Source organism: Nerophis lumbriciformis, linkage group LG06, assembly GCF_033978685.3.
Source record: "Nerophis lumbriciformis linkage group LG06, RoL_Nlum_v2.1, whole genome shotgun sequence".
Lineage (NCBI taxonomy): Eukaryota > Metazoa > Chordata > Actinopteri > Syngnathiformes > Syngnathidae > Nerophis > Nerophis lumbriciformis.
The window spans coordinates 20,925,833-20,945,950 of record NC_084553.2 but is presented as its reverse complement, the minus strand read 5'-3'; the positions used below and the strand labels follow the sequence as shown (position 1 = coordinate 20,945,950).

The 20,118-nt window shown below is 39.3% G+C and overlaps 1 protein-coding gene across 6 annotated transcripts in view; it reads left to right on the top strand.

Moving 5' to 3' along the window:
- Positions 1-20,118, top strand: part of LOC133608567 (serine/threonine-protein kinase BRSK2-like) — a 217,136-nt gene that overhangs the window by 93,486 nt on the left and 103,532 nt on the right. For all 6 annotated transcript variants that reach the window (XM_072913351.1, XM_061963882.2, XM_061963879.2 and 3 more), the window contains exon 2: positions 240-334. In XM_072913351.1, the coding sequence (XP_072769452.1) occupies positions 240-334 (95 nt within the window). The remainder of the gene's footprint in view (positions 1-239; positions 335-20,118) is intronic.

The following is a 20,118-nucleotide window of genomic DNA, read 5'->3' as shown; positions in this document are numbered from 1 at the left end:
TACTGTGTACATCTTGTTTGGTATACTTGCTCGCCCCGGTATAAACTATTTGCTTGCCTAACAGAATTGCCATCGCGACATCCAGTGGACACATTCAGAACGGCAGTTTCTTCAATTTAAAAATGCAGCTCAATTTTACACTTAGCCAACTCATCTCTAGTTGGTGCCAGTGTGCATAAGCGCTAATATAAGAAGATGCTGTTTTTTAAGCTCAGTTTGCTGTGCTATGTGTTTTGCAGGTCTTGTCAAGTTGGGCGTCCACTGTGTCACATACCAGAAGGTTGCTGTCAAGATAGTCAACAGAGAAAAACTCAGTGAGTCTGTTCTTATGAAGGTAAGACCATTTATACAACACATAAACCAGGGGTCTCCAAATTACGGCCGTGGGCGTAGCGTCCACAATCTGGGCCGCGGGAAGTCCCAAATTAAAAAAAAAAAAAAAAAAATATATATATATATATATATGTATATATATATATATATATATATATATATATATATATATATATATATATATATATATATATGTATATATACAAACCCCGTTTCCATATGAGTTGGGAAATTGTGTTAGATGTAAATATAAACGGAATTCAATGATTTGCAAATCATTTTCAACCCATATTCAGTTGAATATGCTACAAAGACAACATTTTTGATGTTCAAACTGATAAACATTTTTTTTTTGCAAATAAACATTAACTTTAGAATTTGATGCCAGCAACACGTGACAAAGAAGTTGGGAAAGGTGGCAATAAATACTGATAAAGTTGAGGAATGCTCATCAAACACTTATTTGGAACATCCCACAGGTGAACAGGCAAATTGGGAACAGGTGGGTGCCATGATTGGAAATAAAAGTAGATTCCATGAAATGCTCAGTCATTCACAAACAAGGATGGGGCGAGGGTCACCACTTTGTCAACAAATGCGTGAGCAAATTGTTGAACAGTTTAAGAAAAACCTTTCTCAACCACCTATTGCAAGATATTTAGGGATTTCACCATCTACGGTCCGTAATATCATCAAAGGGTTCAGAGAATCTGGAGAAATCACTGCACGTAAGCAGCTAAGCCCGTGACCTTCGATCCCTCAGGCTGTACTGCATCAACAATCGACATGAGTGTGTAAAGGATATCACCACATGGGCTCAGGAACACTTCAGAAACCCATTATCAGTAACTACAGTTGGTCACTACATCTGTAAGTGCAAGTTAAAACTCTCCTATGCAAGGCAAAAACCGTTTATCAACAACACCCAGAAACGCTGTCGGCTTCGCTGGGCCTGAGCTCATCTAAGATGGACTGATACAAAGTGGAAAAGTGTTCTGTGGTCTGACGAGTCCACATTTCAAATTGTTTTTGGAAACTGTGGACATCGTGTCCTTCGGACCAAAGAGGAAAAGAACCATCCGGATTGTTATAGGCGCAAAGTTGAAAAGCCAGCATCTGTGATGGTATGGGGGTGCATTAGTGCCCAAGACATGGGTAACTTACACATCTGTGAAGGCGCCATTAATGCTGAAAGGTACATACAGGTTTTGGAGCAACATATGTTGCCATCCAAGCAACGTTACCATGGACGCCCCTGCTTATTTCAGCAAGACAATGCCAAGCCACGTGTTACATCAACGTGGCTTCATAGTAAAAGAGTACGGGTACTAGATTGGCCTGCCTGTAGTCCAGACCTGTCTCCCATTGAAAATGTGTGGCGCATTATGAAGCCTAAAATACCACAACGGAGACCCCCGGACTGTTGAACAACTAAAGCTGTACATCAAGCAAGAATGGGAAAGAATTCCACCTGAGAAGCTTCAAAAATGTGTCTCCTCAGTTCCCAAACGTTTACTGAGTGTTGTTAAAAGGAAAGGGCATGTAACACATTGGTGAACATGCCCTTTCCCAACTACTTTGGCACGTATTGCAGCCATGAAATTCTAAGTTAATTATTATTTGCAAAAAAAAATAAAGTTTATGAGTTTGAACATCAAATATCTTGTCTTTGTAGTGCATTCAATTGAATATGGGTTGAAAAGGATTTGCAAATCTTTGTATTCCGTTTATATTTACAGCTAACACAATTTCCCAACTCATATGGAAACGGGGTTTGTATATATATATATATATATATATATATATAAATATTAGGGTTGTACGGTATACCGGTATTAGTATAGTACCGCAATACTAATGAATCATATTCGGTACTATACCACCTCTAAAAAGTACCGGTCCCCCACCCCCCGCACCCCCATCGTCGTCACGTCAATGCTGGTTTACGAGCAGAGGAGCATGTTCAGCAGTGCACAATCACGGAGTACTTACAAGCAGACAATGTGTGTAGACAGAAAAGGGAGAACAGACACATTTTGGCTTAAAAAATAACGATAAAGGTGAAGTTATAGCACTGAAACGCCCTCAGGAAGAGGTGCTTTAAGAGATGGCTAGCTTGCTAGCGGCTAACGTCCATCCGCCATCGGCAGTGTTTTAGCGACTTCTAAATCACTAATCCTCGCCTCCATGGCGATAAATAAAGTAAGTTTTTTTATGAATGGCGCCTGACAGCGCCTGTCAACCCTCCCGATTATTCCGGCAGACTACTAATTCCGGGGCAACTATTCTCTCAATGTCATCAATGTTTATTTATATAGCCCTAAATCACAAGTGTCTCAAAGGGCTGCACAAGCCACAACGACATCCTCGGTACAAAGCCCACATAAGGGCAAGGAAAAACTCACCCCAGTGGGACGTCGATGTGAATGACTATGAGAAACCTTGGAGAGGACCGCATATGTGGGTAACCCCCCCCCTCTAGGGGAGACCGAAAGCAATGGATGTCGAGTGGGTCTGACATAATATTGTGAGAGTCCAGTCCATAGTGGATCCAACATAATAGTAAGAGTCCAGTCCATAGTGGGGCCAGCAGGACACCATCCCGAGCGGAGACGGGTCAGCAGCGCAGAGATGTTCCCAGCCGATGCACAGGCGAGCGGTCCACCCCGGGTCCCGACTCTGGACAGTCAGCATGGCCACCGGACCTGTGCCCCCCCCTCTCCACAAGGAAAAGGGGAGCAGAGGAGAAAAGAAAAGAAACGGCAGATCAACTGGTCTAACAGGGGGGCTATTTAAAGGCTAGAGTATACAAATGAGTTTTAAGATGGGACTTAAATGCTTCTACTGAGGTAGCATCTCTAATTGTTACCGGGAGGGCATTCCATAGTACTGGAGCCCGAATAGAAAACGCTCTATAGCCCGCAGACTTTTTTGGGGCTCTGGGAATCACTAATAAGCCGGAGTTCTTTGAACGCAGATTTCTTGCCGGGACATATGGTACAATGCAATCAACAAGATAGGACAGAGCTAGACCGTGTAGTATTTTATACGTAAGTAGTAAAACCTTAAAGTCACATCTTAAGTGCACAGGAAGCCAGTGCAGGTGAGCCAGTATAGGCGTAATATGATCAAACTTTCTTGTTCTTGTCAAAAGTCTAGCAGCCGCATTTTGTACCAATTGTAGTCTTTTAATGCTAGACATAGGGAGACCTGAAAATAATACGTTACAGTAGTCGAGACGAGACGTAACGAACGCATGAATAATGATCTCAGCGTCGCTAGTAGATAAAATAGAACGAATTTTAGCGATATTACGGAGATGAAAGAAGGCCGTTTTAGTAACACTCTTAATGTGTGATTCAAAGGAGAGAGTTGGGTCGAAAATAATACCCAGATTCTTTACTGATTCGCCTTGTGTAATTGTTTGGTTGTCAAATGTTAAGGTGGTATTATTAAATAAATGTCGGTGTTTAGCAGGACCAATAATCAGTATTTCCGTTTTCTTGGCGTTGAGTTGCAAGAAGTTAGCGGACATCCATTGTTTAATTTCATTAAGACATGCCTCCAGCTGACTACAATCCGGCGTGTTGGTCAGCTTTAGGGGCATGTAGAGTTGGGTGTCATCAGCAAAACAATGAAAGCTAACACCGTATTTGCGTATGATGTCGCCTAGCGGCAGCATGTAAATACTAAAGAGTGCAGGGCCAAGAACCGAACCCTGAGGAACTCCGCACGTTACCTTAACATAGTCCGAGGTCACATTATTATGGGAGACGCATTGCATCCTGTCAGTAAGATAAGAGTTAAACCACGACAAAGCTAAGTCTGACATACCAATACGTGTTTTGATACGCTCTAATAAAATATTATGATCGACGGTATCGAAAGCAGCGCTAAGATCAAGAAGCAGCAACATAGATGACGCATCAGAATCCATCGTTAGCAGTAGATCATTAGTCATGTTTGCGAGGGCTGTCTCCGTAGAGTGATTTGCCCTGAAACCGGATTGAAAAGGTTCACAGAGATTGTTAGACACTAAGTGTTCATTTAGCTGCTGTGTTACAATTTTTTCGAGGATTTTCGAAATAAAGGGAAGGTGGGACACCGGTCGGTAGTTTACCATGAGGTCAGGATCAAGGTTAGGTCTTTTGAGCAGAGGATGAATAACCGCTTTCTTGAATGCTAGGGGAACAGTGCCAGAGGAAAGTGATAAGTTTATAATATTTAGCACTGATGGACCTAATAATACAAAAAGCTCCTTGATAAGTTTCCCAGGAAGTGGGTCAAGTAAACATGTTGTTTGTTTTATCCCACTTACACGCCGTAATAGTTCCTCTAATGTTATTTCATCAAAAAGAGAGAGACTATTTTGTATTGCAGTATCCTTCGTAGATACAGTTGTATCTGTGTTAATAGAACCCAGTTGTAGCTGGGATGCGTTGTCTTTAATCTCCTTTCTAATGAGTTCAATTTTCTTATTAAAGAAATTCATAAAGTCATCTGCCGAGTGGGTGGAGCTATTGGGAGGAGTCCCTTGTTGGGTTAGCGATGCTACTGTACTAAACAAAAATTTAGGGTCGTTTTTGTTGAGGCGGATGAGATTTGAGTAATATTTAGCTTTAGCTAAGGTAAGCATGCGTTTATACGATATTAAACTATCACTCCATGCTTGATGGAAAACCTCAAGCTTGGTCGCGCGCCATTTGCGTTCCAACTTTCTACATGATAATTTATGAGCTCTGGTTTCTTCTGTAAACCATGGGGTGCGCCTTTTAGGGGCCCTTTTTTGTTTTAGCGGTGCTATACTATCGAACGTGTCGTGATGGTACAGCATTTAGAGCCCACTACAACCAGCGTGCCGGCCTGGCCACACGTTGTACGGGGCTTCTGCTTGCTTACGTAAGTGACAGCAAGGCATACTTGGTCAACAACCACACATGTTACACTGACGGTGGCGGTATAAAAAACTTTAACACTCTTACTAATAATGCGCCACACTGTGAACCCACACCAAACAAGAATGACAAACACATTTCGGGAGAACATCTGCACCGTAACACAACATAAACACAACAGAACAAATACCCAGAATCCCATGCAGCCCTAACTCTTCCGGGCTACATTATACACCCCCGCTACCAAACCCCGCCCACCTCAACCGACGCACAGAGGGGGGGGGGGGTTTGATGTGTGAGGGAGCAGGGTTGGGGTGGGGGCGGGGTTTGGTGGTAGCAGGGGTGTATAATGTAGCCCGGAAGAGTCAGGGCTGCATGGGATTCTGGGTATTTGTTCTGTTGTGTTTATATTGTGTTAAGGTGCAGATGTTCTCCCGAAATGTGTTTGTCATTCTTGTTTGGTTTTGGTTCAAAGTGTGGCGCATTATTAGTAAGAGTCTTAAAGTTCTTTTATATGGCCACCGTCAGTGTTACCCAGTGGTTCTCAAACTTTTTTTGTCATCCCCCACTTTGGACAAGGAGGAGTTTTCAAGCCCCACCTGCCCCCATCGCCCCAACAGAGCGCTAATGCCAAGCTTTAACATTTTCAAATTTATTGAATATCAAGTTGTATACATTCAAACTCAATAACATAAAATAACATCAAGTTCAATAATAAATAAAATAAAAGTGCCACTTTGCAATCTCTGCAAAAAAAAAAGGAGGAGCTATGCATTTGGCAAGACAGGGCAAGTGACAGCACTTTGCCCCAGGAGAGCCACCTTGCTTCACTGTGAAACAGCACGGCTGTATGATCAGCTCCCATTTCCTCACACACTGCAGAGAACAGTCGCACTTTCAGTGGTCGTGTTTTGATCAAATTTACCGCGCTCACAACATCTGTTAAAACCTCATTGAGTTCGGGGCTGAGCTGCCTTGACGCGAGTGCTTACCGGTGAATGACACAGTGTGTGCCCGTCAGATTTTTGTTTCTCTGCAGGCGCTGGCTCTGGCTCGACGACCTTTGAGGTGCGAGTCACAAATGTATATATTTGTGTAATTGTGGTCCACACATTAGCCTGCTACCCATCCGCGCAAAAGTTTGTTCCGCTTAGCCCCGCCCCCGTTAGTTACTGTTGCTATGTCTGTCAAACTTTCGCTTCTACCGAGAAATTTAAAGCCTACAGTAAAAATAAGTACCGGTAATTTCCATTTATTTATATAGCGGATTTCATAGACAGAATCACAAAGTGATTTACAGTGTGTATAGAAAATGAAAGCATAATAAAAAAGAAAATCTAAGAATATAATAATAAAAAAAAAAATTTAAAGTGAAATTTCCTCCCGTTCCTCGCGCCCCACCTGTCATGTCTCTATTCCCCACCAGTGGGGCGCGCCCCACACTTTGAGAAACGCTGGTGTTACCTGTGTGGCTGTTGACCAAGTATGCCTTGCTGTCACTTGCGTGTGCAAGCAGAAGATGCATTCAACAAGAGGCTGGGCTGGCATGCTGTATATACAGATTGTAGAGGGCGCTAGATGCTGTACCATCATGGCACGCCCTTATTATTATTGTAAGAGTGAAAATCGGAGAATATTAATCCCGGTAGTGTATTGCGAGAGGCACTGAAATCCAGAAGTCTCCCGGGAAAATCGGGGGGGTCAGGAAGTATGCAGCTGAGCCGCATCAGAATGATCAAAGAGCCGCATGCGGCTCCGGAGCCGCGGGTTGCCGACCCCTTCCGTAGGAGGATACGATAGCTCACCGTCGACACAATGTAAACAAACGCCATTGGTGGATCTACACCTAACATCCACTGTAATGATACCAAGTACAGGAGCGTATCGATACTACTATGATTACATCAATATTTTTAGCATCCCAAAATATTATTTAATTTTTTTCTAATTTAAATTATGTTTATAAACTCAGGAAATATGTCCCTGGACACATGAGGACTTTGAATATGACCAATATATGACCCTGTAACTACTTGGTATTGGATTGATACCTAAATTTGTGGTATCATCCAAAACTAATGTAAAGCATCCAAACAACAGAAGAATAAGTGATTGTTACATTTTAACAGAAGTGTAGATAGAACATGTTAAAAGAGAAAGTAAGCAGATATTAACAGAAAATGAACAAGTAGATTAATAATTCATTTTCTACAGCTTGTCCTTAATAATTTTGACAAAATAATAGAATGGAAAATGACACAATATGTTACTGCATATGTCAGCAGCTAAATTAGGAGCCTTTGTTTGCTTACTTATACATTTAAAGTTAAAGTTAAAGTTAAAGTACCAATGATTGTCACACACACACTAGGTGTGGCGAAATTATTCTCTGCATTTGACCCATCACCCTTGATCACCCCCTGGGAGGTGAGGGGAGCAGTGGGCAGCAGCGGTGGCCGCGCCCGGGAATCATTTTTGGTGATTTGACCCCCAATTCCAACCCTTGATACTGAGTGCCAAGCAGGGAGGTAATGGGTCCCATTTTTATAGTCTTTGGTATGACTCGGCCGGGGTTTGAACCCACAACCTACCGATCTCAGGGCGGACACTCTAACCACTAGGCCACTGAGTAGGCCTATATATATATATATGAAATATACTGTGTATATTAAATTGTTTATTTATATATTTATAATATATATGTATGCACACACAAATAGATAGCCCGGCCAAGTTCTTTTAACCTAATGTGGGCCCAAAGTCAAAAAGTTTAGGGGCCCTTGCCATAGACAGTCAATCACTGCAGAGGGAAACTATTGTCACAAAAAAGGACACATTCCTTTCATGCCTAATTGTTGATTTAAAACTGTCTTACTAATATAATATTATAAATATTGTCTATTTAATTGTTATAATATATATTGTAAACAGTGTTACTGGAAAGTTACAATCATGAAATGACATTATAAAAGTTCATGTGGAGATCTGACTCTCCTTACAACTCTTTTATGTCATTACGTCACACTTCCTATATGGGATTAGCAATTGTTTAGGATGGATTACTGCCTTGCAAAAAGCTGTGCTTCTTATCTCTAATTAGCAGAAAAAGTGGAAGAATTATATCTTGCAGTGTTTCGCATACCATTATATTAGGGAGGTACGCCGCCCAGGCAGAGCATCAAGTTTTAATTTTATTTCTGCTTTATGCAACAAAGAAGTAATGTATTGATAGTTTCATATATAACAGGTCTATATATGGAAATCCCAAAAAGAGGACACATATATGCGTGCCAAGGCAGTTCCTTTATTAAACAAACAAGATAGTTAGAAGCATCTCATTTGCATGGCAACATATCATTTCTGTCTGTACATGGCCACGTTTACAATTTGGAGTAATGCAGTTATCATTGCCAGCAATGAGGGGCGAGGCGAGATCGCATTGCAGTCTTTCTATATTGTTATAATGTTCTATAATGTTCTTGTTGCTGTCAACTTTTTAAAAATGTTAAATACTAAATGTGTTAATAAAATCTATTTTTTATTTTAAAATCTGAATGTTTCATGAATTTATGTCTGCTGTAAATAAATGCACTGGTTACTTTCTAAATCCTTGAGACTTATTTGAGCTTTCCCCCCATTGACAGCTTCAATTAAATTGTTCATTTTTATTAGTTCATGAACTTTGTTTCCATGACAACTGCACGTTGGCGGTGAAACACGTCTTTGACAATGCAGCAATAATTGCATATTCGTGGTTGAACTTTCCACTCCTCTCTAGCTAAGTGGCGGTTCAATACGGACATTTCTAGAGCATTGTTTAAACTTGCTAAATTGCACAGAAAAAATAGGTACAATATGTAACGTAGGCCCTGCTTTTCAACTGAGAATGGAATAAAGCTTTTTTTTTTTCACATGATAATCGCATTTCAGAGCCTAACAATGCAAACAAGTAAAAACAGGATACAAAGAGAAGTTGCACATTGTGCATACTGTATGTGCACACCAAAAGAAGAGGAGCAATCACACAACAGTTGTTGATGACAGTCAAACCCTAGCGATGTATCATTCTATTGTGTTAGCTTCAAATTGCATGACTTAACTTGCTAACAGTATTTGTGAATAACGTTTTAATGATCTTTTAACACAATGGAGGAGTCTGCTGTCAGCCAACGGAGGGAATATCTTTTTGTAAGGGACTGAAAGGAGCGTTTCTATCTATACCAGTGCTTCTTAACCTGGGTTTGATCGAACCCTAGGGGTTCGGTGAGTCGGCCTCAGGGGTTCGGCGGAGTCTCCGCCATGGAGGTAAAGACACATCCGACTTATCGTGTAAATAAAAACTTCTCCCTATCAGCGTATTATGGATACCCCCAAACAATGTTCCCTCTAATTTTCCATCTGATTTGCAGGTTGTTTGATTGATAGATTGAAACTTTTACTAGCAGATTGCAAAGGAAGAGAATACATTATATGAAACAGTACAGTTTACACAGTACAGTACATATTCCGTACAATTGACCACTAAATAGTAACACCCGAATAAGTTTTTCAACTTCCACGGGTCCACGTTAATCAATTCATGGTAATGTGTGTAATTTGTTGTGAGTTCATGCACTGTGTTGGTTTTGTTGTTTGAACAAGGTGATGTTCATGCACAGTTCATTTTGTGCACCAGTAAAAAAACATGACTTTTTCTTGAATTTGAAAAAAAAAAAAACATTTTATTTTTCACTAAAGAAGGGTTCGGTGAATGCGCATATGAAACTGGTGGAGTTCGGTACCTCCAACAAGATTAAGAACCACTGATCTAGACCCTTGCCTCAATTGTATTTATTTCAGTTTTTAGTGAGTTTAAAACGGAAAGACTCAGTTTTGCCAAAGCATCAAATCATAAGGTTTATGCATTTAGGAGAGAGTTTGCATACAGTTTTGGCTGCCCCTGACCGCGGTGTGGAGCAGTCTGACTTGGTTGTGACGTGTCATTGAGGTGTACGTACTTATTTGGAAATTAAGTATACACTATCAGCCCGAGGGGGAGGAGCTTTTTATGAGGCCAGCCGAGTTTTAAGAAACACAAACAATGGTAGGACAAAGTATAGGGGTGTAACGATTCGTTTTAACGATTCGATTTGATTCAATATTTGTGATTGCCGATATGATTCAGGGACAATCTCACTTTTTTTAGAATGATTTGATTCGAAATTACTCACTAACTTTTTAGCAAAAAAGAAAAAATCCACCATTGTAACTGAGAAATAATAAAATACCGGCAATTAGGTATAAATGAGTTATGGATACAAACAAGCAAGTAAACAACAATTAATGGCCAATGCATTCACATTCACAACTAACAATTTAGGTTGAATTAACAAGAGGAAACACTTTATTGCTCACATTTTAAACATTCAAGCAGTAACCAACACTTTAACAGTAGATTTACCTGCTAAATAAAGATTGCCGACACAGCGATGTTTATATATTTATCTATATATTTATATTTATTTTAGGGGTGTAAAAATGAATTGGTACAAACTGATAACCGATTTTAACTTTAGAGATATGAATACATCGTTTGGCGAGCCTGTGGATCGACCTGATGTAATATGGATTGGTCGATGTCCGGTTGGAAAGTCATGAATTGGTTGATTGTATTGTTATTGTATCTATTACAAAATATGGCCGCGCTAATCTTGCGTGACTTCTGTGATGACGTAATACGAGAGTACCGTTGTCGTTTGCGACTGACAAAGACTGAGCAAAATGGCAGACAGTAATTAAATGGGGCGGTATAGCTCGGTTGGTAGAGCGGCCGTGCCAGCAACTTGAGGGTTGCAGGTTCGATCCCCGCTTCCGCCATCCTAGTCACTGCCGTTGTGTCCTTGGCAGTGTTGGGTTAGTTACTGAAAAGCAGTAACTAGTTACAGTTACTAGTTACTTCATTTCAAAAGTAACTCAGTTACTAACTCAGTTACTTACACCAAAAAGTAATGCGTTACTGTGAAAAGTAACTATTTAGTTACTTCTTTTTTCTTTTTTTTTTAAAGCTCCAATTAATGCCCTTTTAGCCTTCATTTCAGTACTGTTATTGCACTGGAGAATAATACAATCTGTTGATCAACTTGACATGCATTTGCATCACTCAACTCTGCTAAGCCATGTGGTTTACATACAACACACAAAGACAAAGATATGTTACAAAGGCCAATTTGTTTCTCACCAGAACAAATTGACAAAACTATTTTAAATAGCTGCAACATAACATACATAAGTAACAAACAGCATAATAACAGCATAGCTGTAAAGCAAGAAAGGCACACACTACATACACAAAGTCTAACCAGGCATTTTCTTCCTCAAGTAATTCTGATACAAAATCATGTCTGAAGCCTAGAACACTCTACACATTTCCCCAGTTTTAGTTTAGAGATAAGGAAAGATTGGCCTGGCCCACTAGGATCCCTCTTTATGTTTGTGAACTTTATAGTCTATACATTTAGAGTGATGTGATAATCAAACACTCTAGAAGTCTAGAATGAAAGAGTATATAAGAGAATTGACAGCAACGTTCCCTCTCAGGAGCGCGCATGTGCAATTGCGCACTGCTCAAGCGTCCTCTGCGCACGGCAAATCTATGCCATGCACAAAATCAAATAAAAAAATAAGCGCATAACAATTTTCGACACGACACGGACACGACAGAGAAAACCGTTTTCGTCATCATTGTTCAAATATTGTAACGTCTGTCGAGACGCTTTGAGGACATGAATTCCATCCATCACTTTACTGAGCAAAACTCTTTACTGTCGGCCATAAACACATCACCAAAACATTAGTAAAAAAAATTATATCTAGCAAAACTGGTCATTTTCTGCAGTACAAACCAGACCAAAAGCAACTTTGTTATATCAACAGCAGCCGCTCGCTCTCTCACATGCGCCAACACTTGCACACATGGCACTTAGCCAGTGATGCGTTTACAGCCACACAAAAAGTCGGACAACTCCAACACCACACATAAAGTGTCATTCCAGGTCGTTACACTATGATTTACCAATCAAATGTGTGCTTATTCTAGTGTCATTTATTAGGAATCTTAATTTATAAATATTAATCATTAAATGCTGTTAGTATATTAAATAAATACTAATAAAAATATATTTTTTACAAACAGGAAGTTGCAGGAATGTACACATGATCCCCTGCTTACATCTCATTGTGCAACATGTGAATGTTTTAATGGGAACTAAATGCAATGTCTGAAAGGGGTACAAATTATTTCCAAAGCAGGACCTCCACCCAGACAAACAATACAAGTACACAGTTCATGAAAAACAATATTTTTTGTTATTGTCATTATAAGTGGGCCTAAACACTTATATTAGAAATGGAAATGACTGCTGTCATTTGATTATAATAATATGAGAATGTTGTCTGTCTATCTGTGTTGGCCCTGTGATGAGGTGGGGACTTGTCCAGGGTGTACCCTGCCTTCCGCCCGAATGCAGCTGAGATAGGCTCCAGCGACCCCGAAAGGGACAAGCGGTAGAAAATGGATGGATGGATGGAGATGTAAGTTGTTATTTAGTGAGGTTTGGGACAGGTGTGCTGCTGGTGTAGCCACAGTGTGCACGTCTAAAGTTGCTCACATGGACTCCACTCAATGCTCAGGGACTTTTTGCATTTGCTCACACATGAACAATTAGAGGGAACATTGATTGACAGAGTGTGTACCTTCAGCGGTGAATGGTGGTGGTGGTGGAGGTGAAGTGGCATCAGAGTCTCTGTCTCTCTTTACTAGCTTCGTCGAAGCATGTTGCTATGTAGCTTGTTTCAGCAGATTTGAATTGCTGTTTTGGGCAGTAGATGGCATCTTTGATCCAAAGCACAATTTACATTTAACTAAAATGTTATTTTCTTTGTGCTCGACAAAAGAAAAGTAGTGAAAATATCTCCATGTTAGCAAACTCGACTTCTGGCTCCGCCATGATCAGACACGCCCCCCCCCGCCCCCCTCGCTCCCCACACTCACACTCAGACACACCCACACAGAGCGCATGTCTCTCTCTCTTCTCCGGCTTGTGACACAAGAAGAATCAGAACGATGACAGAGCAGCGCTCCGATAAAACACACTTTATACTACATAAAAAGTAACGTAAAATAACGCAGTAACGCATCATGTAGTAACGGTAACTGAGTTACTAAATATAAAAAAATAACGCGTTAGATTACTAGTTACCGCCGAAACTAACGGCGTTACAGTAACGCGTTACTTTGTAACGCGTTAGTCCCAACACTGGTCCTTGGGCAAGACACTTTACCCACCTGCTCCCAGTGCCACCCACATTGGTTTAAATGTAACTTAGATATTGGGTTTCACAATGTAAAGCGCTTTGAGTCACTTGAGAAAAAGTGCTATATAAATGTAATTCAATATAAAAAAAATAATAAAAAATTCTGATTGACTTACCGAAAATAACCAAGAATCACAGACCAATCTATACATTTTTGTTCCAAAATCTAGCCAACCACGGAAGGCACCACGCAGTGTAAACCAAACAGAAGCAACCTAAGGCGGGTGTTTGCATCTTTTTTTTTTCACACAAACCTCAGCGCAGTGGTGTCAACTTGGTGACTTTCTCGCTAAATTTTGTATCTTCCCAAGTATTTTAAGTGACTTTCTTTCTCAAAAGCGACTAGTAACACATTTAGAAACTCTTTTGGTCTGTTTGGAGACATGAAAGGGCGTAACACTCTAGTGTCTTTAATGAACAAGCGGTGCTTCTGTGAGCTTTTCCTCACAGGTGGTCCCCTGTCTGTTGAATGTCTGCTTTTAGACAAGCTGTACTGAAAACACATTTTGTTGTATTTTTAATTGCAATAACAATGAAGTGCATTCCATTCTGGTCAAAGCAGAGAGGAGACCCACATCCACTTTGTGCAAAGCTGCTGCTGTTTCTGCCTTGGTTGAGATGTAAATGTTTAATAACTGTCACGCTTAAAATAAAAACAAACCTATTGTTCATTTTGAGGAGAGATTCAATGGCTTTGATTCGTTTGTGACTATCACAACCCCTCAGTCTTTTGATCAAGTTTGATACTCGAACATTTAACAATGTAGAACAAAGAAAAATACAACTCAACTAAGAATCAACAGAAAAAAATTGTTATTTACAGTTCTAATCATAGTTTACATTTATTAACTCACACATATTATGTTATTGTCTTTAAGTTTATGGATTGCAATATTTTGAAGTTGATGGTTCTACTATTTGCTAACAATTACTACAGGAACCACCTGTTGTGTATGTGTCTATTTTAAAAATAAACACATGACATTGTTCTGACATGATACGTTTAATTTTGCTTTTAACAATGCAACGCTTCCATCTGCATCGCATCGTATATATATATATATATATATATATATATATATATATATATATATATATATATACCGTATTTTTTGGACTATAAGTCGCAGTTTTTTTCATAGTTTGGACTATAAGTCGCAGTTTTCACTTATGTGTGAAAATTATTAACACATTAGCGTAAAATATCAAATAATATTATTTAGCTCATTCACGTAAGAGACTAGACATATAAGATTTCATCGGATTTAGCGATTAAGAGTGACAGATTGTTTGGTAAACGTATAGCATGTTCTATATGTTATAGTTATTTGAATGACTCTTACCATAATATGTTACGTTAACATACCAGGCATGTTCTCAGTTGGTTATTTATGCGTCATATAACATACACTTATTCAGCGTCTTGTTCACTATTCTTTATTTATTTTAAATTGCCTTTCAAATGTCTATTCTTGGTGTTGGGTTTTATCAAATACATTTCCCCAAAAAATGCGACTTATACTCCAGTGCGACTTTTATATGTTTTTTTCTTCTTTATTACGCATTGTCAGCCGGTGCGACTTATACTCCGGAGCGACTTATACTCCGAAAAATACGACGGTGCATATATACCGAATGCAGCTGAGATAGGCTCCAGCACCCCCCGCGACCCCGAAAGGGACAAGCGTTAGAAAATGGATGGATTGATGTATATATGCATATATGTATTATGTATATAAGTATGTAAACATACACATATATACATATATAAATATACATATATAGGTATGTATGTATATATATATATATACATAAATAACTATATATGTATATATATATATATATATATATATATATATATATATATATATACTTATATGTACGTATATAATCAGAATAATCATACTCTAAACCTGTGATTAATCATGATTAATCACAGGTTATTATTTGCTTGCATAAATAACATTTGCTGAAGAAAATGCACCAATATCTCATTGTCAGAATGTCATACAGGAGCGTTTTTTAAATGTTTTACTGAACTGGAAAGCATTAATTTGCTCAAAACTTAGTGAAAATAAGTACAATAGAAATTAAGTGCATATTTTGAAAGTCTTTGCCGTTTACAATAATCTTGCAAACAAGATACAGTTACTAATTGAAAATGTACTCACAAACAACTTAACATAGTGCACCATTTACTCTTCTTTAGTTTAAACAGTTTTTTCAGATGACAATGCTGATCTCTTTTTTTTTGTTACAGTGCGACCCCAGCTCGTTTCAATTACTTACAGACGTCCAACGTTCTCAAGGAAGCAAAATAAATTAACATTTAGTCTGTAGTTGCATCTTTATGCTCTTGTTTGTGTAGTACAGTTGGTATATCCTTTCTCTAATTGTGCCTCCCCCAGGTATTGTACGACAAATCAGCTGTGGTGATATGGAATGACATCTTCTTGCAGAACTTGGTCTTCACAGATGTTAGATGTCATGCAAGCTGTGGCTGTCCGTTTAGCAAAGGCATATGTTTAACTAAACTGTGCTACTTTTGTTGACAACATTGAATCGGTAAACTTTGGCTTGGTTGGAAGAGTGGCCGTGCCAGCAACCTGAGGGTTCCTGGTTCGATCCCCGGCTTCCTAGTCACGTCCGTTGTGTCCCTGAGCAAGACACTTCACCCTTGCTCCTGATGGGTTGGAGTTAAGGCCTTGCATGGCAGCTCCTGCCATCAGTGTATGTGTGTGTGAATGTGGAAATAGTGTCAAAGTGCTTTGAGTACCTTGAAGGTAGAAAAGCGCCATAGATATTACAAATTACATCATGGCGTCACGTTCACACCCCAACACTGTTTTACCAAACATAATGAATAATCGTGATTAATAATCATGATTTCAATACTGATAGAAATAATTGTAATTATTATTTTGGCCATAATCGTACAGTCCTATATGTAAGACTAGATCTCATACATGAACACTATTTGTATCTGTCCGGACAAAAAGTGCAGTTACGTTACGTAAGTTGTCGTCTTCCACAATTTTCACATTTATTTTTATTTATGTATGGTGTTGTTTTTTTCTGCCATATTACTTTGTTTATAATGCTTGTGTGGCTTTTATATACACATTCAATTTTAAACTTGACGTACATGTACATACATACATTTTTTGTGTTATTTGTGCTTTTTAAAAAAAATAAAACCTGGTTAAAATATTTCCGTATAAGTCGTTTTTGAACATTTTGAGCACATTTAAAAATACAGCAATAATAATGATAACCGTGATCATTTTGGTCACAATAACCGTGATAAGAAATGTTCATACTGTGACATCCCGAGTTGTGGTGAAATTGTCTAAATTCAGCTTCCACTTGTCCCCTACATTCAGTGCACATTACAGGGACAGCCACTTGACTGAAGCAATTACGGAATAAAATGGCACAGCGTCTGTCTAAAGTTTGAATTATTCTTTGGAAGCCTTTTCTGAAATCTATTTAGGGGAATCATTCATTAGAAAATGCTGCTGTAATACATGTTTGATTACACCATCTTTAGCCTCTTCGTCGTCCACCCCCGGGCTAAGTTAACAGGCCTTGTACTGCTGTCACCAGAGAAGTTACTTCAGCCAGGTCTGCGGTGAAGTTGGTTTCACGTTGGTGGTTGGTAGTGTTGGGACAAAGTAGCGCGTTACTGTAACGCCGTTATTTTCGGCGGTAACTAGTCGTCTAACGTGTTATTTTTTATATTGAGTAACTCAGTTACCATTACTACATGATGCGTTACTGCGTTATTTTACGTTATTTTTTATATAGTATCGGCTAGAAACTGAGAAGATCTGAGTATGTTTTATTGGAGAACTGCGGCGTACTGTGTGCGTGTGTGTGGGGCGCGGGGCGGGGGTGTGTGTCTGTGTTTACTAACAAGACATCATGACGGAGCCGAAGCCGAGTTTCTTAACATGGAGATATTCTCACTACTTTTCTTTTGTCGAGCACAAAGAAAAGAACATTTTAGTTAAATGTAAATTGTGTCTTGGATTAAAGATCCCATCTACTGCCCAAAACAGCAATTCAAATCTGCTGAAACAGCTACAAAAGCAACATGCTTCGCCTAAGCTAGTATAGAGAGACACACTTCACCTAAGGATTTTAACGGAGGGACTGCTAGCCAGGACAACATTGATAGAGCCATTGCAGCGTATGTGCTAGAATACATGCAGGCTATTTCTACAGTGGAGTCACCCGCTGTCAGGCAGCTAATTAGCATGATAGCGGGCGTCAAACGGCAAATGGCACAAAAACATTTTCCAAGTTCCTGTACACAGTGGACAGTGAGTACATTAACATGGAAAGCGAGCTAAAGAAGACACTCCAAACGCTGCCTCTGCTCATCATTCAGCACTGAAGGTACACACACTCTGTCAATTCTCTTATATACTCTTACATTCTAGACTTCTAGAGTGTTTGATTATCACATCACTCTAATCCTAGTGGGCCAGGCCAATCTTTCCTTTTCTCTAAACTAAAACTGGGGAAATGCGTAGAGTGTTCTGGGCTTCACTGAAGACATGATTTTTTTCACAATTCCTTGAGAGAAAACAAACGCCTGGTTAGGCGTGTGTATAGCAGTATGTGTGCTGTATATAGTGACATGACATATAATCATGTCATGTGTGCCTTCCTTGGGTGAAGCCAGGTTTACAGCTATGTTGTGCCATGTTGTTATGCGGTTTGTTGCTTATGTATGTTTTGTTGCAACTATTTAAAATAGTTTTGTCAATTTGTTCTGGCCCAAAATAAGTTGGCCCTTTGAAACATATCTTTGTCTTTGTGTGTTGTATGTAGACCACATGGCTTAGCAGAGTTCAGTGATGCAAATGCATTTCAAGTTGATCAACAGATTGTATTATTCTCCAGTGCAATAACAGTACTGAAATGAAGGCGAAAAGGGCATTAATGGGAGCCTTAAAAAAAAAGAGAAAAAAAAGTAACTAAATAGTTACTTTTCACAGTAACGCATTACTTTTTGGTGTAAGTAACTGAGTTAGTAACTGAGTTATTTTGAAATAAAGTAACTAGTAACTAACTAGTTACTGGTTTTCAGTAACTAACCCAACACTGGTGGTTGGATATTAGCCTCTGTCGGTACAGCGTCAGTTCACCTTCATTGTGCCTGGCCTGCTCTTTAATGGTGCAAGTCTCACACGAGAAGTGCCGTTCTGAGCGCTTGTCGTTTATACTTGGGAGAGCAGACTTCTAAAGTGTTTAGTTCAAGGTGCTTCTCCGTCACACACACCATCAGCAGCTTCTCCATATTTTCATGGATAAAAGTCTGCTGTTTTTGCTGGCACAAAAGCTGTCTCCTTCTGCTTCAGTATGGTGCTGAGCCTGCCGACAAGCATTGCTACACTTGAACTGCCTTGCCATGTCGGCCACACAGTCATACAAGATATTGATTATTTCTTCAATTCAATTAAAATCATCCGCTTGTAATTCTTAACACTGTCCTTCACACTCGTTTGGTTGGAAATCAAAGTTATGTCAATTTGTAAGTGTAAGCTAGTGGGGAAGATCGTATGTTTTGGGGCAGATGTTACAGCATTTACTTGACATTTACTACGCTCACCAGCGGTGGGGAGGCTTGTAACTTAAATTTATGCAAGAAAATTAAAGCCTAGCAAAAAGCTGACAGACCGCTTTTATCTTAAAATACTAAAGGTATTTAACAATAAAAATTGTAGGCTATTTATAAATTAAATTAAATTCAATGTGAGCATCAACTCTGACAGACACTCTGTGGGCTGAAGGTTTGCGTGTATTAAAACATGTGCAAGCTTGATAGCAAACGCAAAGCTGATCTACTGAATTTGTGCGCAGAGGATTGCGTTTCTGAAGTGTGCAAAACCGAGTTTTCCATTCTATCCATCCATAGTGTGTCTTGTCGTCAGGAATATGCAGAATATGTGCTGATCATCACCTTGCCAACAAAGCCGGGATGGAAAATGCAGATCTAATTATTTCGCACATGCAGTGTGATTTATCAAGACTAAAATCATATTGCCAGAGCGATATTGCGTCTTTATTTAGTACGTCTAGAATGGACATGCAAACTGACAGTTGCACAGAAATGGCTGAGAGAAAGACGGTGATCACACTGAAGCGCCGTCTTATGTATGCTTGTCAACATAGGGTTGTCAAAATCTTAGACGTATTGTGTATTCAGCAATATAATTTTATAGCTGCTAGATGACTTAGGGGATGATTAAAACACATTCAATTGATGCGTTTTGGTGTCTGCTGATGTTTTTTTATTTTTTTTTATTATGATGTTTGCTTTTTCATATATACAGGGGCCGTTCCTGGGTAATTGTTTGTGGCTGCCCGCCACAGCAAAATAAAAGCTGCCACTTGAAAAATGTGCATTTTTTTCTTTACATGAAAATGAATTAAAGTAATGTAATGTATTGTAGCTTCCAGAAGACATCACACAAAGTACAACACTCTTTTTAACTTTTATTATCTATCTTATGCTAACAACAGGTCC